This window comes from Pongo abelii, chromosome 1 (genome assembly GCF_028885655.2).
Source record: "Pongo abelii isolate AG06213 chromosome 1, NHGRI_mPonAbe1-v2.0_pri, whole genome shotgun sequence".
Lineage (NCBI taxonomy): Eukaryota > Metazoa > Chordata > Mammalia > Primates > Hominidae > Pongo > Pongo abelii.
In genome coordinates this window covers 198,046,163-198,071,823 of record NC_071985.2, presented here as the reverse complement: position 1 = coordinate 198,071,823, position 25,661 = coordinate 198,046,163, and the positions used below count along the sequence as shown (strand labels likewise).

General features: G+C 39.0%; 1 protein-coding gene across 7 annotated transcripts in view; it reads right to left on the bottom strand.

The window, feature by feature from the left end:
* KIAA0319L (KIAA0319 like) overlaps positions 1-25,661 on the bottom strand; it is a 126,612-nt gene that overhangs the window by 43,192 nt on the left and 57,759 nt on the right. For all 7 annotated transcript variants that reach the window (XM_024249747.2, XM_063712766.1, XM_063711239.1 and 4 more), the window contains 2 exon segments: positions 4,882-5,128; positions 721-822 (listed from right to left, as the gene is read on the bottom strand). In XM_024249747.2, coding sequence (XP_024105515.1) covers positions 721-822; positions 4,882-5,128 — 349 coding nt within the window.

The following is a 25,661-nucleotide window of genomic DNA, read 5'->3' as shown; positions in this document are numbered from 1 at the left end:
ATCTTTTTTTCCCCCAGGGACAGGGTTCTCACTATGGGAAACAATGGTCCTTACAACGGTCCTGTGAGGATAGGATATAACCCGGGTATGCACAAATATTTATGGAATATGAGAGGTACTATATAATGTAGGGTTTGAGATCATAGGCTTTGATGTCAAGCTTGGGTTCAAATCCCAGCTGAGCCACTCTTATCTGTGTGAATCTAAGTAAATGACTTCTCTTAATTTCTATTTCTTTCTCAATAAAATGGGGATAATAATTCCTACCTCATAAGATTACTTTAACGGCAAAATGAGATAGTAGATAAGTTACCAGTTTAGTGCCTAGCATATAGCTGATGCTTATTAATACAGAACATATTTATTATGTTGTATTTATATCCACTTTAAGAGAAAGAAACTGAGACTCAGATTAATCTGTTTATTTTGGCCAAACAACCAGTAAATAGCAGACGTAGAACTTGGAAAGAAGTTATTCAAGATGACTGCTAATATAAATTTGTAACTTAAAAAAATATATATTTTCCTGACAGGAAGTCAGAGGAGGGAAAAAGATAAGGGCCAGGAGTGGTAGTGTATGCCTGTAGTTCCAGCTACTAGGAAGACTAAGGTGGGAGGATCTCCTGAGCCCAGGAGTTTGAGACCAGCCTGGACAACACAGCAAGACTCCATCTCTTTTAAAAATAAAAAACGGTTATCCAAATGTAAGGGGATGTTTACCTTTAGGTGGTTCTTGGAGAACATATGCATTTAATTGAACTTCATTCTTAGGCAGGGTTATCTGGACACTGTCTCCAGCAGATACCACCAGTTCCTTTATAACTGGAAACAAAGTAAATATACCAGAGATAAGAAATAGATCCAGACTGTCTTCTCTCCTTCTTTTGTGATCAAACTCCTTTCATGATCAATATTCAGCTGCTGCCATCAATTACTAACCTTTTTTCTACTCTCTAATTGCTTGAAATTTGATTCTGTCCCCACTTTTCCATTGAAAAGGATCTTTCAAAACTACTTCTTAGTAAATCTAATAGCTGTACCTTAATACCCTCATTCTTCATCTCACATCTCAGTGGCTTCTACTACTGCTAACTGCCTCCATCTTAAAACTCCTGGATATCATGACACCATATTATTCTATTTTTCCTCCTTTCTCTCTTTTCCTCCATTGTATTTTTACTACAGTCTGTCCCTAAGCCCTCCTTATATACTACATTCTGCAGAGTTCAAATTCTGTTTCAAGTATCACCTTTATGCTAACAAATAACTTTCTAATAAGATACATATATAAAGTTTCTAGAAGGGAAGGCAAATGGTTACGAATCTGCCTTACTTTCTTTCCATTCCAATTGCTACAAGATTCATTGTTCACACTAGATTATTCCAAGAATTTTTTTTTTCTTTTTGAGTCAGGGCCTCACTCTGTTGCTCAAGATAGAGTGCAGTGGTGTAATCATAGCTCACTGCAGCCTCAAATTCCTGGGCTCAAGTGATCTTCCCACCTCAACCTCCCAAGTAGCTGGGACTACAGGCATGCACCACCACGCCCAGCTTGCTTATTCTAAGAATCTTATTTTATCTTCCCTCTGCTAGCTCTCTCTACTCCAATCTATTCTGTCTTCCTAAAACAACCAACACCATTAGTCTTTCCAAAATACTCACCCACTATGTTACTCTTCTATTTAAGACTCCTGCTCCCATATCATATTTAAGGACAAACTTCCAACCTGCCATTAGAGAACCATCATCTGATCTCACTGTCTTATCCTTCCTATCTATTTTGCCTCTAGTTATATTGATTTTCCCTCTTGTGTTCCACAAAGCCATGGTCTACTCTCAGGGACTTTGCTAAAGTTATTTCTTTCAGTTGGGGTGTTTGCCTTGCTTTATTCTAAATACAGCATTTTGTTTCTAGCTTAAAGTCTGTCTCCTCTCCAAGAAATCTTCCCAGACCATTTCAGTTCAAACTGATCTAATCTTGAAGTATGCTAGCATTTTTGGAACACTCAAGTCAGCAAAGAGCTATATACTGTCTTTATACTATTCACCAGCTATTTCACATATGTCAGAGTTTCTCAAGCTCAGCACTCCAGATATTTTGGACCAGGTAATTCTTTGTCATGGAGGGAAATGTCCTGAGCACTGTAAGGTGTTTAACAGTATCACTGACCCATATTCACCAGATGTCAGTAGCACCAATCCCTCCCCCCAACTAAAAATGTTTGCAGATCATTGAAAACCACTGATTATATAAATCTTATTTCTCTGACAATAAATGTTCATTTGCTATGAGATTTCAAAACTAGGAGAGCTTAAAGCAAACAATAGGCTAGTCCACTCATACTTCAAGCCTGGGAGGCAAGAAGGGCTTCCTAGACAAATATGAAACTTGAGATTTATCTGCCTCTGCATGGGAACGTTGCACTTGAGGAGAAATGAAACCATCCTTAATGGAAGCTTCAGCATTTGGATGCCCCAGGAGATGGAATAAGAACTCTCTGAAGTGACTTTCAAAAACAGAAAAGAAAGAAACATGATACTCAGAGAAAGTATAATGAACCAAAAAATGGCTATTCAGTACAGTTCAACCCAAACCCTTCACAATTACACCAAAAATTACAGGCATCTTGACTGGATACAAAAATTACTTTGGTGCCTCAGGATTGAACCCCTAAAATTTCATGTTATATTACTACCAAAGGACACTCTGGAAAATTAAAAACTGGCAAAAATTCATTTTCACTGACTTTGCTTTTACCCTCTTGACTTTTTCAGGGGATAAAGACCAACTTAGTTTCTTGATTAACCAGTTCTTCCTAATACCTTAGAACAGCACCTGTGAAGCACAGATTTATTTATACACTATGTATAAATCTACTTCTTATGAACGGCTTTAAAAATAAAGATGCTTCTCCAGGACACTGGTCTGAGCAAAAAAAATTTGAGTAATACCCCACAAGGATAGGCAACCAAAGCAAAAATGGACAAATGGGATAACATCAAGTTAAAAAGCTTCTGCACAGCAAAGGAAACAATCAACAAAGTGAAGAGACAACTCACAGAATGGGAGAAAATATCTGCAAACTCCCCATTTGACAAGGGATTAATAACCAGAATATATAAGGAGTTCAAACAACTCCACAGGAAAAAATTTAATAATCCCATTTAAAAATGGGCAAAATATTTGAATAGAGATTTCTCAAAAGAAGACATACAAATGGCAAACAGGCATATGAAAAGGTTCTCGACATCACTGATCATCAGAGAAATGCAAATAAAAACTACAATGAGATGGCCGGGCGCGGTGGCTCACGCCTGTAATCCCAGCACTTTGGGAGGCCAAGGCGGGCGGATTACAAGGTCAGGAGATCGAGACCACCCTGGCTAACACGGTGAAACCCCATCTCTACTAAAAATACAAAAAAATTAGCTGGGCGTGGTGGTGGGCGCCTGTAGTCCCAGCTACTCAGCAGGCTGAGGCAGGAGAATGGCATGAACCCGGGAGGTGCAGCTTGCAGTGAGCTGAGATTGTGCCACTGTACTCCAGCCTGGGCAACAGAGTGAGATTCCGTCTCAAAAAAAAAAAAAAAAAAAAAAAACTACAATGAGATATCATCTCACCCCAGTTAAAATGGCTTTTATACAAAAGACAGGCAATAACAAATGCTGGTGAGGATGTGGAGAAAAGGGGAACCCTCATACACTATTGGTGGGAATGTAAATTAGTACAACCACTATGGAGAACAGTTTGGAGGTTCCTCAAAAAAATAAAAATAGTTACCATATGATTCAGTAATCCCACTGCTGGGTCTATACCCAAAAGAAAGGAAATCAGTGTATTGAAGAGATGTCTGCACTCCCATGTTTGCAGCACTGTTCACAACAGCCAAACTTTGGAAGCAACCTAAGTGTCCATCAACAGATGAATGAATAAAGAAAATGTGGTGCTTATATACAATGGAGTACTACTCAGCCATAAAAAAGAATGAAATTTTGTCATTTGCAACAACATGGATGGAACTGGAGGTCATTATGTTAGGTGAATAAGCCAGGCACAGACAAACACTGCTTGTTCTCACTTACTTGTTCCACTTTGTGGAATCTAAAAATCAAAACAACTGAACTCATGGAGATAGAAAGTAATGGTTAGATAGATGGATGGTTACCAGAGGCTGCGAAGGGTAGTGTGGGGGTAAGAGGGAGGGGGGATGGTTAATGAGTACAAAAAAAAAAAGCTAGAAAGAACAAATAAGACCTAGTATTTGATAGCACAACAGGGTGACTATAGTCAATAATATTTTAATTGCACATTTTAAAATAACTAAAATAATATAACTGGATTGTTTGTAACACAAAGGATAAAGGCTTGAAGGGATGGATACTCTATTTTACATGATGTGATTATTACACATTGCATGTCTGCATCAAAACATCTCATGTATGCCATAAATGTGTACAACTACTATATATCCACAAAAATTAAAAGTTTTAAAAATAAATAAAAATAAAAATAAAGATGCTATAAAAATGAGACCTACAACCAGACTTTCAGAAGGTAAGCAAGTACACTGATCCAAATCTTTCTTCCCAGTAGGCTCTGATTGATCACTTGAACATTATACTTAATTGAATCATGTGCCTTTAAGTCACAGTGGAATCTGGATCTGTGAAAATTAGCCTCGTAAACTTCCATAAGCTGGAGGCCTGCTGAGGAAAGGCTCTAGAGCCCCTAGTCCATGACTGCAGGGGCACTGACAGAGTTATTTTTTCTCTAACACACAGTATTCAAGTTATGCCTCCCTTCCTTCTTTCCTCTAAAGGGGAATACTTTGATCAAATGTTCTACTTTTTCCTTCTATCTCCAAGAGCAAAGGTCCTTACCTGGGTATGGTGCTGAGGTGCTCTGGAAAGAGGCCTGGGGGGTAGGGGTACCATAACTGTAGGAGGGAGCCACTGGCTGGGGGACAGCAATCTGGGTTTTCTCAGAACTTTTTACTTGTTGAGTGCTGGGCGTTGTAGCAAGACCCTCTGGTATTTCAGGTTGCGCTGATACATTCTTTGGCCCACCAGGCAGCTCTGCAGTCAGGTCTGTGGTTAGGGGACTGGAAATTGTAATCGCCTTGTGGACCTAAAGAAATAAAAAAACTAATTTGAGTAGGTAAAAGTACACACAATCTTTCAGGTTATGTCTCATGAAACAACAGTCTATCAAATGTTTTCTTGAAAAATGCAAAAATGTCAAAAATATTAAAGAAACTAATCTCCCCACCCAAATAAAAGTGATGTTAAATGTTGAGATAAATCTTGAGTTTTTTTCCTAGCCAAAATGTTTTGTTTAAAACAAAATAGTAATTTTCTGCATTCTAAGTGTGCTAGAAAAGCAAAACAATGTATACTTTTACCCTGTTAACATTTCTATTCAATCTTTCTACAAATACTTATTGACCACCTATTATGAAATAGCCCTTGTGGATCCAAAATATAAGTAAAACTAATCGTTGAGCACTGAAAGCATAATAAACCAAAACAGTAAATATACCAGCTAAGCATGGTGGCTCACGCCTGTACTCCCAACACTTTGGGAGGCCAAGACAGGAGACCACTTGAACCCAGGAATTCAAGACCAGCCTTGGCAATATGGCGAGACCCTGTCTCTACAAAACATAAAAAATTAGCTGGGCATGGTGGCCATGCCTGTGGTCCCAGCTACTTGGGAGGCTGAGGTGGGAGAATCGCTTGAGCCTGGGAGGTCAAGGCTGCAGTGAACTGTGATCATGCCACTGTACTCTAGCTTGGGTGACAGAACGAAACCTTGTCTCAAAAAGAAAAAAAAAAGTAAATATATCAATAAATGTTTATGATGAGCCAAAAAAAAAAAAAAGACACAAGCTAAAGTTACTTAATCCATCTCCCTTTGAGGGAGAAAGGGTATGGAAAAGAATGATTTTTTTTATTATTATTAAAGAAAAAGGCTTCCTGAAGGAGAAGAGCCCTAAGCTGAATTTTAGAGGATAAACAGTTGTTTACTAGACAAAAGGCAGAGGGCAGAGAATGAGTGTAGGCGCAAGAAATGAAATTAACATGGTCTGTATTGGGAAATGACAGCCATAAGCAAAGTGAGAGGCAAAAGTAATAGAAGATGAGCTGGAAACATAGAGGCAAAGACAAGATGGAAAAAAGCATTACATGTTATTTTAAGAAACTAAGTAATGGTAAGCAATTTAAGGGTTGTATGCAAGGAAGTAACAAGGTTGGGTTTCTGTCTTACAAGTCATTTCTTAGCGTATGGGTTTGAAGAAGTAAGGCAATAGCAGGAATATCACTTAGAAGAGTACTGCTTTCATCCAAATGAGAAATAATGAGTGGCTAAACAAGGGTGGTGGTACGGATTTTTTAAAAATCAAATTCGGCAGGGTGTGGTGTCTCACATCTGTAATCCCAGCACTTTGGGAGGCCGAGGCGGGTGGAACATTTGAGGTAAGGAGTTTGAGACCAGCCTGACCAACATGGTGAAACCCCATCTCTACTAAAAATACAAAATTTAGCTGGGCATGGTGGTACACGCCTGTAGTCCCAGCTACTCGGGAGGCGGAGGCACGAGAATCACTTGAACCCGAGAGGAGGCGGAGGCTGCAGTGAGCCGATATCATGCCACTGTACCTCAGCCTGGGCGACAGAGTGAAACTCTGTCTCAAAAAAAAAAAAAAAAAAAATCAAATTGGTTGAAATATAATTCACATAAAATAAACTATATACATTTCAAGTATATAAGGTCAATGTTTTGACAAATATATATACCCATGTAACCACAATTAAGAGAGAGAACATTTCTATCAGCCCCCAAAATTCATTCATGCCCCCTTTATAATAAATCCCTGTCTCCATCTCTAGGCTCAGGCAACCACTGATTTATTTGCTGTCAAAGTGAGATTAGTTTGGGTTTTCTTGTATTTCATATAAAAGGAAGCATATACATACTATTTTTGTTTCTGGCTTTCACTCAACATGTTTTTGAAATTCATTCATGATATTGTGCATATCAGTAGTACATTATTTTTTATTACTGAGTAGTTTTCCATTATAGAAATACACAAAAATTTGTTTTACATTTATCTACTGATGGAATTTTAAGTTGTTTTCCATTCTTAGTTATAAAAGCTGCTATGAATGTTTAAGTATACATGTTTCTGTAAACATGTGTTTTAATTTATCTTAGGTAAATACTTAGGAGAATTGCTGGTTATACATAAGTATATGTTTAACTTTGTAAGAAACTATGAACTGTTACCCAAAGTGGCTGTACATTTTATATTTCTACCAGCAACATATGAGAGTTCCAGTTGCTCTACAACTTCACCAACACTTGGTATTCCTGGTCTTTTTATTTTTTGTCATTCTAGTGGTTATAAAGTGATATATCACTGATGACTTTCCTGATGACTAATAATATTGAGCATATTTTCATGTGCTTATTGACCATTTTTTTTTTGATGAGGCAAAGAGGTAAAGTTTATCCAAATTTTTACCGCCCTTTTTAAAGCTTTATTAAGGCATAATTGACATACAATAAATTAAACATACATAAAATGTACAATTTGATAAATTTTTATGTATGTATACACATTTGAAACCATCAGTACAATCAAGCTAATGCATATCCATCACTTCCAAAGATTCCTCATGCTCCTTTGTAGTGCCTTCTCCTCCCCACCCTAAGCAACCATTCTCTGCTGTTTCTTTTTTTTCTTTTTTTTTTTTTTTTTGAGACGGAGTCTCGCTGTGTCGCCCAGGCTGGAGTGCAGTAGTGTGATCTCGGCTCACTGCACGCTCCGCCTCCCGGGTTCATGCCATTCTCCTGCCTCAGCCTCCTGAGTAGCTGGGACTACAGGCGCCCGCCACCATGCCCAGCTAATTTTTTGTATTTTTAGTAGAGATGGGGTTTCACCGTGTTAGCCAGGATGGTCTCAATCTCCTGACCTCATGATCCGCCCGCCTTGGCCTCCCAAAGTGCTGGGATCACAGGCATGAGCCACCACGCCCGGCCTGCTTTCCGTTTCTATAGTTTGCATTTCCTAAAAGGTTCTATAAATGGAATCACAAAGTAAGTACCCTTTTTTTTGAGAGGCGCAGTCTGGCTTATTTCACTCAGAAAAATTATTTTGTATGAATAACAAAATATACACAAAATGTTTTGTGTATCAACAATTCATTCCTTAGCATTGCTAAGTAGTTTTCTGCTTTATAAATATACTATAATTTGTTTATTCATTCACCTATAGATGAACGTTTGGGTTTATTCTAGCTTTTGGCTATTACAAATCAAGCTGTTATAACCACTCATCTACAAGTCTTTTTTTTTTTTTTTTGAGATGGAGTTTCGCTCTTGTTGCCCAGGCTGGAGTGCAATGGCGCAATCTCGGTTCACCACAACCTCCGCCTCCCAGGTTGAAGCGATTCTCCGGCCTCAGCCTCCTGAGTAGCTGGGATTACAGGCATGTGCCACCACGCCCAGCTAGTTTTGTATTTTTAGTAGAGACTGGATTTCTCCATGTTGGTCAGATTGGTCTCGAACTCCAGACCTCAAGCGATCCACCCGCCTCGGCCTCCCAAAGTGCTGGGATTACAGGCGTGAGCCACCGCGCCCAGCCTCTACAAGTCTTTATATGGACATGTCCTTTTATTTCTCTTAGGTAAATACTTATAAATAGAACCCCCGATCAATGTACCTTTAACTGTTTCAAGAAACTGCCAAACCGTTTTCCGAAGTTGTTATGACATAATATAGTACCACCACCAGTGTATTTCAGTTATCATACAATCTTGACAGAATTTGGTGTGGAAATCTTTTCAATTTTAGCCATTCTAGAGGTATGTAGTGGTTATCTCAGTGTGGTTGTAATTTACATTTTCCTAGTGATTAGTGACATTGAACATCTTTTTATGTATTTATCGGACACCTGTATAACCTCTTTGGTGGACTATCTGTTCAAATATTTTGCCTGCTTTTTAAAATGGGTTACTAGTTTTCTAATCAAGTTACAAGAGCTCATTTATTTCTATAAATGAGTCCTTTGTCAGATATATAATTTTCAAATGTTTTCTCGTCTGTACCTAGTGCTTTTTTGTTTTGTTAGTGTTAGCTTTTCACTAACAAAAATTTTTAATTTTGATAAGCTCCAATTTATCATTTGTTTCTTTTACAGTTCATGCTTTCAGTGACATGGCTAAGAAATCTTTGCCAAAGCAAGATCACAAAAATGTTCTCCTGGGTTCTCTTCCGTAAGTTTTATAGCTTTTACTCTTAAATTTAGATCCATGATCTGTTTTGAGCTGATTTTCCTCTAGAGGTAAGGGTCAAGGTTCATGTTTTTACATATCATTATCTAATTGTTCTAGCACCATTTGTTGAAAAGATTATCCCTTCCCCACTGAACTGCACTGGCACATCAATGGATCATATATGTGTGGGTCTATTTCTGGACTCTATATTATGTTCCATTAACTTAGTCTAGTTTTATACCAACACCACTGCCTTGATTACTGTGGCTATATAGTAAGTCTTCTAGCTAGAGAGTTTAAGTCCTCCAACTTTATTGTTCTTTTTCAAAATCATTTTGATCATTCTAGATCCCAATCTGTATAACATGGTTATATTTGTTTCCTAGAGCTGCCATAATGAATTACTATAAACTTTGTGGCTTAAAACAATAGAAATTCATTCTCTCACAGTTCTGGAGGCCAGAAGTCTGAAATCAAGGTGTTGGCAGGGCCATACTGCCTCTGAAGGCCCTAGAGGAGAATCTTTCTTTGCCTCTTCTAGCTCCCAGAGGCTCTTAGCATTCCTTGGCTTGCGGCAATGTAACTCTACTCTTCACGTGGCCTTCTTCCATGTCTGTGTAGATGGATCCAAAGTTCCCTTTCCTTTCTCTTGTATAAAGACACCAGTCATTATATTAAGGGCCCACCCTAAATCCAGGATGATTTCATCTGGAGATTCTCAACTAATTACATCTACCAAGACCCTATTCCCAAATAAGGTCACATGCTGAGGTTCCAGATGGACATGAATGGGGGGAGGGGAGGACATCATTACTTATTTCTCATATTCCTCTCAGCAGAGTTTTGTAGTTTTCAGTATATAGTTTTTGCACATATTTTGTTAAGTTTATGCCTAAGTATTTCATGTCTTTGGGTGTTACACATTTTTTAAAACTTCAAGCTAGGTATGGTGGTGCACACCTAGAGTTCCAGCTACTTGAGAGGCTGAGGGAGGATTGCTTGAACCCAGAAGTTCAAGGCCAGCCTAGGCAACATAGTGGGACCTCTGTCTCTAAAATAAATAAATAATATAACTTAAATTCCCAATTATTCATTGCTAATATAGAAACACAAGTGATTTCTGTACATTGCCCTTATATTCTGCAATCTTGCTAACTTTACTTAATAGTTCCAGTGGCTTTTATGCAGATTCTTTAGAATTTTCTAGAAATAATCCAATCATCTGTGAATAAAGGCAGTTTTGCTTCTTCATTTCCAATCTCTATTTATTTCATTTCTTTTTCTTGCATTATAATTGGGTGGGACCTCTACTACTATGTTGACCAAATGTGGTTAGAGCCATTTCCCTATTTGTTAAGTAACTGTCATCTCATTTTCCTTTAAACCTTTGAACACGATTTCTTTTAAGTTTTTAATCATTTTTTTAACAGCTACTTTGAAGTCTCTGCTAAATCTAATAGCTGGGCCTATTCAGAAATCATTTCTATTAATGACTTTTTTTTCCCTGAGCATGGGTTGCACCTTCCTGATTTTTCCTTGCATGTCTTATAATATCTGGTTGAAAACTAGAGGCTTCAGATAATCTATTGGAGTAGCTATCGATTGTTTTATTTATCTGATGGGTTGTTGTTTTTAATAACTTGCCTATACTTAAACTGCACAATCTAATTCTCCCATAGTATGTTGTGACTGATGCTCTGCTCATTTTTTTTTTTTTCTTGTTTTTATTTTAGCCTGGCTTTCTAGGGCAGCCTATGCCTGCATCATTTAGTAGTCAAACAATGATCTGGGCAGGGGTTGCTCATATACCTCAAACCCATAAAGCTTTGCCATCTGCCAATCTATCTGTGTATTGCCTGAGGAATGCATTCAAAGTTACAGCCAGTTCTCAAGTCCCCCTTAATTTTTACTTTTTATTGGGTTCCCTCCTGCACATGCAGGTAACTTTCCTATCAGCCAGAGATACGTGGAGAGCTTATCTTAGCCCTTCTATGGCTCTCTTATTTTCAAGATCTTCCCATTTAGTTTCTGGCAGGTCCACCATCTACTCCAACAGGCACTGCAACCTTCAGCTAGCCAAGCTGTGGATTCTCTCCATTCATTCTCAACCAAGTTTGCCACTTTTAGTTGGCAAAGCTGTGAGTTTTCACCTGTCCCACATTAAGTCTATCCCCTCTGGCAGAAAATTTGCTAGTGTTATTTATTTTTTTTCCTTTTCAATTGAGACGCAGTCTCACTATGTTGAGTTCCAGGCTGGTTGGAACTCCTGGGCTCAAGCAGTCCTCCCACCTCAGCCTCCCCTGTAGCTGAAATTACAGGCATGTGCCACTGCACTCTGGCTCCTTAAGATGCTAGTTTTCATATTCAGCCACACACTGGTAAAACTACAATTCTTGTCACCAGAGCTGAGTAATGGAGGTAAGGACAGATGGGAAACATTCCAAGAAGACCACGGACTTCCACTGTACCTACTCAAAGTATTACCAGCCTTTTAAGAATAAATTCTTAGGCTGGGGTGTGGTGGCTCAAGCCAGCGCCTTGAGATGCCGAGGCAGGAGGATCGCTTGAGCCCAGGAGTTTTTCAAGAACCTAGGCAACATAGTGAGACTCCGTGTCTACAAAAAATAGAAAAAGTTAGCTGGGCGTGGTGGTGTGCACTTGTAATCCCAGCTACTTGGGAGGCTGAGGTGGGAGGATGGCTTGTGCCTGGGAAGTCAAGGCTGCAGTGAGCCATGATCACACCAGCCTGGATGACAGAGTAAGACCCTGTCTCAAGAAAAAAAAAAAAAAAGAATAAATTTTTCTCAATTTGTTTCTGCTTCTATTTTATTTCTAGATATGTTAAAAATATTTGGTTTTAACAATTTTGCCCAGTTTTATACTTGTTTTTTACACGAAAACTACAGATCCCTTCTTGCTGCCATTTTGTAAGCCCTCTTGTTTCTATTTTCCCATTTTTAACATTTATTTTTTGAAATTCCTCATCTGTTTACTCATTGAAACTATTTTCTGGCCCGATACAGTAGCTCACACCTGTAATCCTAGCATACTGGGAGGCCGAGGTGGGAGGATTGCTCAAGGCCAGAAGTTCAAGACCAGCCTGCACAACATAGCGAGACCCCATTTCTACAAAAAAAAAAAAAAAAATTATAATTAGCTGGGAGTGGTGGCATACCCCTGCAGGCCTAGCTACATAGGAAGCTGGGTTGGCAGGATCGCTTGAGCCCACGAGTTTGAGGCTGCAGTAAGCCAAGATAGCACTACTGCACTCCAGCCTGGGCAAAAGAATGAGACCCAAAAAAACAAAAACAAAACAAACATTTTCCTTTAATTATCTGAACATACATATGATAACTACTTTGAAGTCTGACTACTAACTCCAACATCTGAGTCAACTTGGAGCCACTTTCTATTGACTGCCTTTTTTTCCCTGCATATGAATCACCCTTTCCTGTTCCTGTGCATGTCTGGTAATTTTTGGTTTAACATTGGACATTCTGATACATGTAGTGACTCTGGATTCTACTGTATTTTCCTTGGGATTATTGGGGGAGGTTTTCCTAGTAGACAAATAACCTCCCTGGACTGAACTGTAGACTTTGCTCCTTACAATGTTCAACAACTGATATCTCTGTGTAGTTCTCACAGCTTTTTTTTTTTTTTAAGACAGTCCTACTCTGTTGCTCAGGCTGGAGTACAATGGTGTGATCTTCTCAGCTCACTGCAACCTCTGCCTCCTGGCTTCAAGTGATTCTTGTGCCTCAGCCTCCCTAGTAGCTGGAATTACAGGCATGCACCACCACACTCAGCTAATTTTTGTATTTTTAGTAGAGACGGGGTTTCACCATGTTGGCCAGGCTGGTCTCTAACTCCTGGCCTCAAGTGATCCACCTGCCTTGGCCTCCCAAAGTGCTGGCGTAAGGCACCACGCCCGGCTTGGCCACTACATGTCTGCCTGTGTAATTGATAATTGACCAAGAATTTGGCCAGAGATTTTACTCAGATTTGGGGCCTGTTCTCATTGTACTGTCTTTGTTTCTGGGGATTCCTCCCTAACTTTTCAGCCTTAAGATTACGTCCACTGATACCTCAAGTCCATAAGAGTTCATATATCTGCCACCTGGTTCCCCACGGTTGGAGAATGCATTCAATTTTAAAAAGCAGCAAACTCACGAAGTTCACCTTGTGTAGATTCTGTCTTTCAAAGACAGAACTCTAATCTCTGCCTCCCTAATATGTGCCTGCTTTTTCACCAGGCCTCATGGAGTCTGCCCATGCAGGTGTAGTTCAGAGGTACATCCAGGGATTTTAGCAGAGTTTACAGTCAGGTTATGGGGTTCACCCTCTTCTGTGGTTTTCTTACTTTCAAGCCCTCCTGCTAAATTTTCAGATGCTTTTTCTATCATGAACTCTGTTTTTGCCACCATAAGAAAGTAAGGCTGGAGTTTTCCACTGCCACTTTCCTCTGCTGTGGGAGTTGTTGAATGCCCTCAGGAAAATTTTTTTTTAAGCTGCAAATTCACAATTCTTATCACTCCCAGTTGCCATTTTTCAAAAGTAAGCGCTCCTCTAGCTTCTATCTGCTTTTGGAACCTTTCCAGTTCCTTCTAATACATTTGTTTACAGACTCTAATATTATCTGTGGGACGGTTTCAGAGACTACTTCACTCTGCCACCATTACTGGAAATTCCTCCTGTGGGATGGATTTTAAAATATTAAGAATCTAATATTTGTGGAGCTGTAATAGATCTGGGGCTTGGGGAAGAATCTGAGATGACACCCATGTTTCTAGCCTGAGTAAGGGACTGACTACAGTAGTGTCAAAAACGAAATAGACTACAGAAGAGCAACTTTAAGGAAATTACAGGAAAGTTATGTTTTAGACAAATTGAAGCTAAAATAACCTCTGGGAAATTCAAACAGAAACTAAGACTTGGAATCATGCTCCTAAAGCCATGGGAGTGGATGAACTACGACAGGAAGAACATGTAAATAAAAAAAATAGTAATCAAAAAATAGAACATTTAGGAATACAAAGGCTGTAAGCTGATAAAATGACCAACAAAATTGACTAAGAAGGAATTATCAGGAAGAAGGAAAAGGACCAGGAATGTGTGGTCCCCACAAGAAAGAAGGGACAATTGCAAACAGTATGAAATAATGCAGATAGGGCCAATCAAATAAAGACTGAAAAGAATACACTGCAATTGGCAACTGTGAAGTCACTGGTGACCCTGGCAAGAGTAGCTTCAGTGGAAACCAAATTCCACAGGGCTGAGGATTAGATGTAAGTGAATAAAGAAGAGACAGCAAGTGTAGACTACCTTTGATATTTCTAGATAAAAAGGAAGAGAGACAAACGAATGGTAGCTAAAGATGCAAGGAGACAAGATCAAGGACATATTTTCAAGTATCAAGTTTGAACAATGAGCATCAAGTTCTGAGACTGAAAATTTAATGATAGAGTTGAGTATTACGCAAATATTTAGGAGAGCATCTGAGTCCAAACTTGGGAAGTAAATATCAGAGAAGGCTTTCAAAAACAAGTAAAGCCTGGGAAGACTAAGTAGTAGTTAGGTAGGTGAACACCACAAGGTAAAAAAACAAAAAAAACATGGTGGACTTTCTGTTCCAGTCAAGAAGAAGTAACAGCAAGATTTATCCTTCTGAAAAAAATTTAAAAACCAGACAAAATATATTAAACAATGGCTTTCAAGACACCAGACATCAGGTGATAAAAAACAGTGATCCCTAAGAAATGAAAAACAAGTAAGGTATGATTGCCCCAGCTTACTGTCTAGAAAATGTTTTTGAGCCATGGCACAGGAAGAAGAAATCCAAGCACAGACCAGCAGTCTTTCTGAGTTGAAGAGCTGAGCTGGAAGTCCGGGAAAGAAGAGTGCTATACAGAGACAGAACTCTGAAAATTTGAAGGAGATCCCTTTAAGTACTCAAGGGAATACTGATAATCAGATGTATACGGAGAAACTACTGAGGGTCAGGGAAAAACTAACCTGTATTCTTTGTTTTGTTTCTTTGGGGTTTTTTTTTTTGAGATGGAGTCGCACTCTGTCACCCAGGCTGGGGTGCAGTGGTGCAATCTCCACTCACTGTAACCTCTGCCTCCCAGGTTCAAGCGATTCTCCTGCCTCAGCCTCCCAAATAGCTGAGATTACAGGCGCCTGCCACTGTGCCCAGCTAATTTTTGTATTTTGAGTAGAGAGAGGGTTTCACCATGTTGGCCAGGTTGGTCTTGAACTCCTGACCTTAAGTGATCTGCTCACCTCAGCCTCCCAAAGTGCTGGGATTACAGGCATGAGCCACCATGCCTGGCTTTTGTTTGTTTCTGAGACAGGGTCTCGCTCTATCACCCAGGCTGGAGTGTGGTGACGCGATCTTGGCTCACTGCAGCCTCGACCTCCCAGGCTGAAGCAATCCTCCTGCCTCAGCCCCCCAAGTAGCTTTTTGTACTTTTTGCAGAGATGACGTTTTGCCATGTTGCCTAGGCTGCCCTGTAGTTCTCTTGATTACCGAGAAAAGTACTCAAGTTTAGATGGGTAAGAAATAGTACCTATTCCAAAAAGCTAGAATGGAAAACTTTGTAATTCATAGGGCATCAGTTAAAGTACTAATAAAAGTCTTGCTTTAGTAGGGTAGAAAAATTAACCCTAGACTAAATGCAGCTCTGGACTGACATGACAAAGCTTAAAAGCAAGACTCAAAAGTATCACTGTTTGCAAATAATTTAACCACAGCCCAGAACAAAGCTCAAGAATACTCATAGTGATACAAAAATATCCAACACCCCAGTAGGTAAAATTTACGATGTCTAGCATTTAATCCGAAATAACCAGACATGAAAAGAAGCAGGAAAATAAATACTATAATGAGAAAAAAAAAGTAAATCAATTAAAACTGATCCAGAAATAACAGAGATGACAGAACTGGTAGATAGGGATATTAAAATAAGTATTATGAATATATTTCTATGTTTAAGAAGTTATAGGAAAGGTTACAAGACATAAAAAAGACCTCATATCAAACTTTTAATATAAATATTACAATGTTTGATATTAAAGAAAATACACTTGATGTTTTGGCTCTGTGTCCCCACCCAAATCTCATGTTGAATTGTAATTTCCAATGTTGGGGGAGGGACACAGTGGGAGGTGACTGGATCATGAGGGTGGATTTCCCCTTCCTGTTCTCATGATAGTGAGTTCTCATGAGATCTGATGGTTTAAAAGTGTGTGGCACTTCCCACTTGACTCTCTCTTTCCTGCAAGTGAAGATTGTGCTGCTTCCCCTTTGCCTTCCACCATGATTGTAAGTTTCCTGAGGCTTCTCAGCCATGCTTCCTGTACAGCCTGCAGAACTGTGAGTCAATTAAACCTCTTTTCTTCATAAACTACCCAGTCTCACATAGTTCTTTATAGCAATGTGAGAACAGACTAATGCAATACTGTAGGAATTTAATGGCAGACTAAACAATGCAGAAGAAAAGATTAGTAACCTTAAAGAATTTCAATAGAAACTATTCAAAATGAAACACAGAGACGAAAAAAGACTGAAAATAAACAAATGGGGCATCAGCAAACTGTGACATAAATTCAAGTGGTCCCAAAGGGAGAGGGACAGAAAAATATTTGAATAATCGTCAACAGTTTCTCAAATTTGAAGAAAACTATAAACCCACATTCTAATCCAGATTAAAGTTCAACAAGCCCCAAGCACATGAAACATAAAATTACGCCATAGAATAACATAATCAAATCGCCTAAAACAGTGGTAAGGAGAAAATTATATAAGCAGCCAGAGAAAAAAGAAACATCATATATGTGGAACAAAGATAAAAACTAGAGCAGATATCTCAACTGAAACAATGCAAGCTAGAAGACATTGACATGGTATCTCGAAGGTACTGAAAGCAAAAAAATAAACCTGTCAACTTAGATTTGTTTAAACAGGGAAAATATTAAATGTAATATTTTAAAAAAAGGATTAGTGCAGAAATCAATAAAATAGAAAACAGAAAAACAATAGAGAAAAACGCATAAAACCAAACATGGTTCTTTGAGAAACACTAACTAGTCTAATCAGGAGAAATGAGAGAGCAAGAGCCACAGCCAGAGCAAGAGACAAGACGACACAAATTACCAATATCAGGAATGAGAGAGACGATGTAACTAAAGGTTCTACAGATGTTAAAAGGACAGTAAAAGACTATAATGAACTTTACGCGAATAAATTTGACTAATGGCATGAAATGCAAAAATTCCTTGAAAGACACAATCTGCCAAAGCTCACTCAAGAAGAAAGAGACAGCCTACATAGCAATGTATCTATCACATAAATTGAATTTCTAGTTTAAAACTTTTCACAAAGAAAATTCAAAGTACAGATGGTTCAATGGAGAATTATATTTAACATTTAAGGAATAAATAATACCAATTCTACACAAACCCTCTAGAAAACTGAAGAAAAGGAAAAACTTCTCAACTCATTCTATGAGGCCAGCCAATAAACAGATGTAAAAATCATGACAAAAATTTGATAAATCAAATATAAAAATACATCAAAATAATAATATCACGACCAAGCTGGGCGCGGAGGCTCACATCTGTAATCCCAGCACTTTGGGGAGCTGAGGCAGGTGGATCACAACGTCAGGAGTTCAAGACCAGCCTGACCAATATGGGGAAACCCCGTCTCTACTAAAAATATAAAAATTAGCTGGGTGTGGTGGCATGCGCCTGTTGTCCCAGCTACTCGGGAGGCTGAGGCAGGAGAATCGCTTGAACCCAAGAGGCGGAGGTTGCAGTGAGCCAAGATCAAGCCACTGCATTCCAGCCTGGGTGACAGAGCAACACTCTGTCTCAAAAAATAATAAATTAATTAATTAATAATAATAATAATATCATGACCAAGCGGGGTTTACTCCAGGAATATAAGGTTGATTTAACATTTGAAATCAATCATATTATTCACCATATTAACATACTAAAAACAAAAAAAAATCATCTCAATAGATGCAGAAAAAGCATTTGACAAAATCCATCAACTTTTCCTGATAAAAACTCACATCAAACTAGGAACAGAAAAATTCCCTACACATGATGAAAGGTATGTTCAAAAAACCTACAGCTAACATCAGACTTATAGCTGACTTACAGACTTGTTGCTTTCAAAAAACCTACAGCTAACATGTAGACTTTCACCACTTGGATTCAACACTGTATTGGAGGCCCAGCATGGTGGCTCACACCTGTAATCCCAGCACATTGGGAGGCTAAGGCAGGAAGATTGCTTGAAGCCAGGAGTTCCACACCAGCCCGGACAACAAAGCAAGAGCCCATCTCTACAAAAAGAAAAAATATATAAAAAACATTGTAGTGGAAGTTCTAGCCAGGGCAATAAGGCAAGAAAAAGAAATAAGAGGCATCCAGGTTGGAGAAGAAGTAAAGCTGTCTTTATTTATAAACAACATGATTATATATAGAGAAAATCCTATGGAATTTATAAAAAATGCTAACAGAATGAATAAGTAAGTTTAGCAAGATTACAAGATACAAGACCAATATACAAAAAGTAATTGTATTCCTACATACCAGCAACAAACATATAAAATATACGTATGTATTTCATACGTACCCACTAAAAATTTTTTTAATTAAATATGGATCTGACAAAAGATGTGCCAGATCTCTGTTGGAGGAGGAGGTGCAAAAAAATAAAAATAAAGATGTGCAAGATCTGTACACTAGCTGGGTGCCAGTGTACAGATCTTGCACATTCTTAGATTTTTTTAGAATTACAGATAAACCTGACAAAAGACTGCAAGATCTGTACACCGGTGCCCAGTTGGTATACATGTCTTTCTTGCACATCTTTCATCAGATTTATCCGTAATCCTAGCACTTTAGGAGGCCAAGGCAGGTGGATCGCTTAAACTCAGGAGTTGGAGACCAGCCTGGGCAACATGCTGAAGCAACAACTCTAAAAAAAATTAGCCAGATGTAGGAGTACACATTTGTAGTCCCAGCTAGTTGGGGGGCTGAGGCAGGAGGATCACTTGAGCCCAGGAGGTCAAGGCTGCAGAGAGCCGAGATCACGCCACTGCACTCCAGCCTGGGTGACAAAGTGAGACCTTATCTCAAACGAACAAACAAAAAGAACTGTACACCAAAACTACAACACATCACTGAGAAAAATTATAGATTATTTAATTAAATGGAGAGATACACTGTGCTCATGGGTCTGAAAATGCAACATTATTATTAGGCTGTTGAGTTTCTCCAAATTGATCTACACTCCCAATACAATCCCAGTGAAAATTCCAGAAGACTTTTTAAAAAGAAACTGACAAGATAATTCTAAAATTTATATGGACATGCAAAAAACCTAAAATGGGCAATTTTGATCAAGAGCAAAGTTTTAAACATCATCTGATTTAAACATATATTACAGCCAGGCTCAATGGCTCACACCTGTAATCCCAGCACTTTGGGAGGCCGAGGCAGGTGGATCACGAGGTCAGAAGTTCAAGACCAGCCTGGCCAACATAATGAAACCCCATCTCTACTAAAAAATACAAAAAATTAGCTGGGCATGGTGGTGGGCGCCTGTCATCCCAGCTACTCGAGAGGCTGAGGCAGGAGAATCGCTTGAACCCGGGAGGCGGAGGTTGCAGTAAGCCAAGATCGCGCCATTGCAGTCCAGCCCGGGCAACAGTGCGAGACTCCGTCTCAAAAAATAAAATAAATAAAAATAAAATAAAATAAACATATATTACAAAGCTAGAGTTAGGCTGGGCGTGGTGGCTCACACCTATAATCCCAGCAGCTTGGGAGGCTGAGGTAGGTGGATTGCTTGAGTCCAGGAGTTTGAGACCAGCCTGGGCAACATGGTGAAACCCCATCTCCGCTAAAATAACAAAGGGAAAAAAAAAAAAAAACTAGCAGGCGTGGTGGTGCATGCCTATAGTCCTAGCTACTTGGGAGGCTGAAGTGGGAGAATCACCTGAGCCCAGAAGGTCAAGGCTGCGGTGGGCCAAGACTGTACCACTGCACTCCAACTGAACAACCACAGTGAGACCCTGTCTCAAAAAAGCAAGCTACAGTTATCAAGACAGTGTGGAACTCATGTCAATATAGGCAAACAGATAAATGGGACCAAACAGTGTAGAGAAGTAGACCTATAAACATATGCTTAATTGATTTTCAACAAAGGTAAAACGGCAATTCAGTGTAGAAAGGATGGAAAAAATATGGTCCTGAAACAACTGGATATTCATATGCCAAAAAAAAAAATTCCATCCTTAGCTCTCACAATGTACAAAATAACCCTAGACCTAAATGTAAAACCTAAACTTACGAAACTTTTACAGCCGGGCACGGTGGCTCATGCCTGTAATCCCAGCACTTTGAGAGGAAGAGGGAGGCGGATCACCTGAGGTCAGGAGTTTGAGACCAGCCTGGCCAACATGGTAAAACCCCATCTCTACTAAAAATACGAAAATTAACCAGGCGTGGTGGTGCACACCTGTAGTCCCAGCTACTTGGGAGGCTGAGGCAGAAAAATCGCTTGAACCTGGGAGATGGAGGTTGCAGTGAGCCGAGATCATGCCACTGCACTCCAGCCCAGGTGAGACTCTGCCTCAAAAATTAAAAAATAAATAAAATTATGAATCTTTTAGAAGAAAACTTAGGAGAAAATCTTTATCAGATACAACACCAAAAACATAACCCATAATAGAAATATTAATAAACCAGACTTCATCAAAATTAATACCTGCTCTTTGAAAGACACTGCTAAGAGAATGAAAAGATAAGTTACAGACTGGGAGAGAATATCTGCAAATCACATATCTGAGAAAGAGCTTGTATGCAGAAAATATATGTAAGAAAATAACACAGTTTTTTGGTTTGTTTGGTTTTTGTTTGTTTGTTGTTGTTTTTCTAAGATAGGGTCTCACTCTGTCACCCAGGCTAGAGTGTAGTGGCATGATCAAAGCTCACTACAGCCTCAACCTCCCAGGCTCAAGCAATTCTCCTGCCTCAGCCTCCTGAATAACTGGGACTACAAGTGTGCATCACCACACTCAGATAATTTTTTCCACTTTTTACAAATGGGGAAAAATATTAACACTCTACAAAAAAAAAAAAAAAACATGAATGGCAAATAAGCACACAAAAAATATTCAACATCATTAGTCATTAGGAAAATGCAAATCAAAACCACAATGAGATTCAATTAAACACCTATTACAATGTATAAAATTAAAAAGATTCACCATACCAAGTGCTAGCAAGAATGTGGAGCAACTGGAAATTTGATACATTAATCATGGAAACGTAAAATGGTACAACCACTTTGGAAAACACTTGGGCAGTTTGATAAAAAGTTAAATACACCCATACAATATAGGCTGGTTACGGTGGCTCACGCCTGTAATCCCAACACTTTGGGAGGCTGAAGTGGGTATATCACTTGAGGTCAGGGGTTCGATACCAGCCTGGCCAACATGGTGATACCCTGTCTCTACTAAAAACACAAAAATTAGCCGGGGATGGTGGTAGGTGCCTGTAATACCAGCTACTCAGGAGACTGAGGCAGGAGAATCTCTTAAACCCAGGAAGCAGAAGTTGCAGTGAGCTGAGATGGTGCCAGTGCACTCTAGCCTGGGTGACACAGCGAGACTCTGTCTCAAAAAAATAAAAAATAAAATAAAACATACAATGTAACCCAGTTATTCCACTCCCACATATTTACCCAGGAGAAATTAAAATATATGCTATACAAAGACTTGTACACAAATGTTCCTAGCGTCTTAACCTGTAATAACCAAAATCTGGAAGCAATCCAATATCCATTAACAGGTTAATGGATAAACAAATTATATCTATACAATGGAATACTACTTAGGAATTTTCAAAAGCCAGCTACTAGGGGCTGGGTGCAGTGGCTCGTGTCTGTAATCCCACCACTTTGGGAGGCTGAGGTGGGCAGATCACCTGAGGTCAGGAGTTTGAGACCAGCTTGGCCAACATGGTGAAAACCCATCTCTACTTAAAAAAATACAAAAATTAGCTGGGCGTGGTGGCACATGCCTGTAGTCCCAGCTACTCGGGAGGCTGAGGCACAAGAATCATTTGAACCCTGGAGGTCGAGGTTGCAGAGAGCAGAAATAGTGCCACTGCACTCCAGCCTGAGCAACAGAGGGAGATTGTGTCTCAAAAAAAAAAAAAAAAAGCAGCTACTGGCATATATGTTATGACATGAATGGACATAAAAACATTATGCTAAGTAAAAGAAGCTAAACACAAAAGACTACATATTCCATGATTCCATATTAATGCAAAGTCTAGAAAATGCACATTTATAGAGACAGCAGATCAATGGATGCCTAGGACTGGGGGTGGGAATAGGGATGGCACACAGGAACTTTTGGATAAATGGGGACAAGGGAAGTTTTGGGGGGTGATAGAAATGTTATCAAACTGTACTGCAGGAAAAAGGCAAAAAAAAAAAAAAGAAATGTTATCAAACTGGATTGTAATAATGATTTACAACTCTACGCATTTACTAAAACCACTGAATTGTATGCTTAAAAGGAATGTTTTCTTATATAAATTATACCTCAATAAAGTTGTTAAAAAGAAATACGTACGTAATGTATGATTCAATTTATTTAAAAATTACAGAAAATCTATAATGACTAAAAGCAGATCAATTTTCTAGAGGGGGTGAGAGGGACAGATTACAACGCGGCAGGAGAAATTTTAGAGTTGATACATATATTCGTTATCTTTTTATGGTGATGGTTGTATAGACAGAGAGATAGATATAAATAAACTAACCAAATTGTACACTTTAAACATGTACAGTTTATGATATGACAATTATACTTCAAAAAAGCTGCTTTCTAAAAGTATGGCACCCACAGAAGAACAAGTATTCCATGTGGGTGGAGTGGAAAGGAGAAAGGAGTAACAAAAGAGTCATTCATGCACCCAAAAGCGTATTTATAACGATTGCACAATGTCCATTTTCCCCTCATTAGACAGACTGCTTTCATTTTTTTCATAAAATAAGTATCATCTCACCATTGTGTGCAAAGTTTTATTTAGAAACTATTGCTTTAGACAGATTCCCAGAAGTAGAAGAACAGTGTGACTATTTTAAAGTTAGGCAGACAGATTTTCATTTATTAAAATAATTTGTTTTAAAGAAAAAGCTTGTTTATCATTTTTAAAAATGTATGTACTGCATTTTTAAGGAAACAGAAACAGGAGACATGGAACAAATTATTTTATTTGAGAAACTATGAAGTAGGCTGGGCGCGGTGGCTCACGCCTGTAATCCCAGCACTTTGGGAGGCCAAGGCAGGTGGATCACCTGAGGTCAGGAGTTCGAGACCAGCCTGGCCAACATGATGAAACTCTGTCTCTACAAAAATACAAAAAATTAGCTGGGTATGATGACGGGTGCCGTAATCCCAGCTACTCGGGAGGCTGAGGCAGGAGAATCACTGGAACCCAGGAGGCGGAGGTTGCAGTAAGCCGAGATTGCACCACTACACTCCAGCCTGGGAAATAAGTGCGAAACTCCACCTCGGAGAAAAAAAAAAAAAAAAAAGAAACTATGAAGTAATACTAAAAATTTTTAAGGGATAATAAAGGGTTGGATGTAATTTCCTTGAGCAATTTTTTCTGGCACTGGATAGAAATCATAAAAACTAAATCAATTCTGAACAAACCTGTTTCTTCTTCAAGAAGTCTTATAATGATGAAAGGTTTCAATTCATATTCTCTTTCTCCATCTCTCCAATTCTCTTCTCTTCTTCCTTCTCCCTTCCTCCCTGCCTCCACTCTGAGGCTACCCTCTTCAAATCAAGTAAGCCAGGCCCAGCAATTAATGTCATAATTAAAGATAACAAAAGAAAACTCTCCATCACTATCTATTCCATTTTGAGTAGGAGTCTGTAATGCCACACACAGGATGTTCACACTTACCTGGTCACGTAATCACAATCCATATAGGGGTCCTCCTTGGTAAGGCACATGCTATCCTAGTTTCTACTTAATATTAAATAACAATTTATAAAAATTCAGCTTTCAATGCCTTTTGATTTGAGACACAATGGTATTGAAATAAAAACCCACCATTGTCACTAATAAAAATCCTACCAATGGAAAGGAATGTCTTCCTGCAGTGGCATTAGTCAGGTCTTCTTCCTGCATTAGTGGGGTCTAATGACACACCACATCCCAACTCTCAGCAACTAAAGCTGAGACTGGAGAATATGGCAGGGTTTATCTTTATAGAAATTAATTAAAAGTTAGTCTTCTGAGAGTTTCCTTAGAGAAACTAAGACCATCCACTAAATAGGAAAGAGAGGGATGACACCTGTGGTGTTAACAAGAGATGGTCAAGTTCTGCCAGTTAGTAAGGAGTTGTTAAGGGACCCACACCAAAATCCCCATCAACTCTTGCTCTGTAGGTGCTACAGACTGAATGTTTGTGTTCTCCCAAAATTCGTATGTTGAAATCTAGCTAACCCCCAAACTGATGGTATTAGGAGGTAGGGCCTTTGGAAGGTAATTACGTCATGAAGTTGGAGCCCTTGTGAATGGGATTAGTGCTCTTAGAAAACGGACCAGAGAGAGTTTGTCTTCCCTTCCACCGTGTGAGAACATAGCTAGAATGCAGTGTCTAAGCAGACTGGCCCCTCACTAGACACCAAATCAGCCAGCACCTTCAGCTGGGATTTCCCAGCCTCCAGAACAGTGAGAAATAAATTTCTGTTGTTTATAAACCACCCAGTTTATGGTATTCTGTTAGAGCAGCCTGAATGAATTAAGACAATAAATTAGCTTACAAAGTAGCCAATAAACACAATTTCAAACTCACTGTACATACTAAAAACTAGATAAGTAGATTAAAGAACCAGAACTATTAGAGGAGAAAATGAGTAGCTATGAAGGGAAAAAAAATAAGGAAAGGGTGTTGTGGTCCAAGAAGTAACACAACAAAAACAAGCAAACAAGTAAAAACAAGTAAAAAAAAAAAAACCCCTGAAAAACAAACCCAAAAGAACAACAACAAAACATGAAGGGAAACAGCACTGCTTAGGTTTCTGTCATCAGTTACGTAAGGTTATCCCTCTGTGGCTGCCCACACCCCATACCTCTATCTTCTGATAAGAGGTAAACTCAGGCCTTACATGGAGCCAGCACAAGAGTTCTCAGAAAAAGGCAGCAGATGGCTATCTGGGTGCTTGGCTCATTTATCCTCTAAGTCATTTATTTGTTCCACAGAAAGCCACTGGCTTGCTAAGGGTTAAAATGCCGTGTGTGATTATTGACTGGAAACAGGGAGA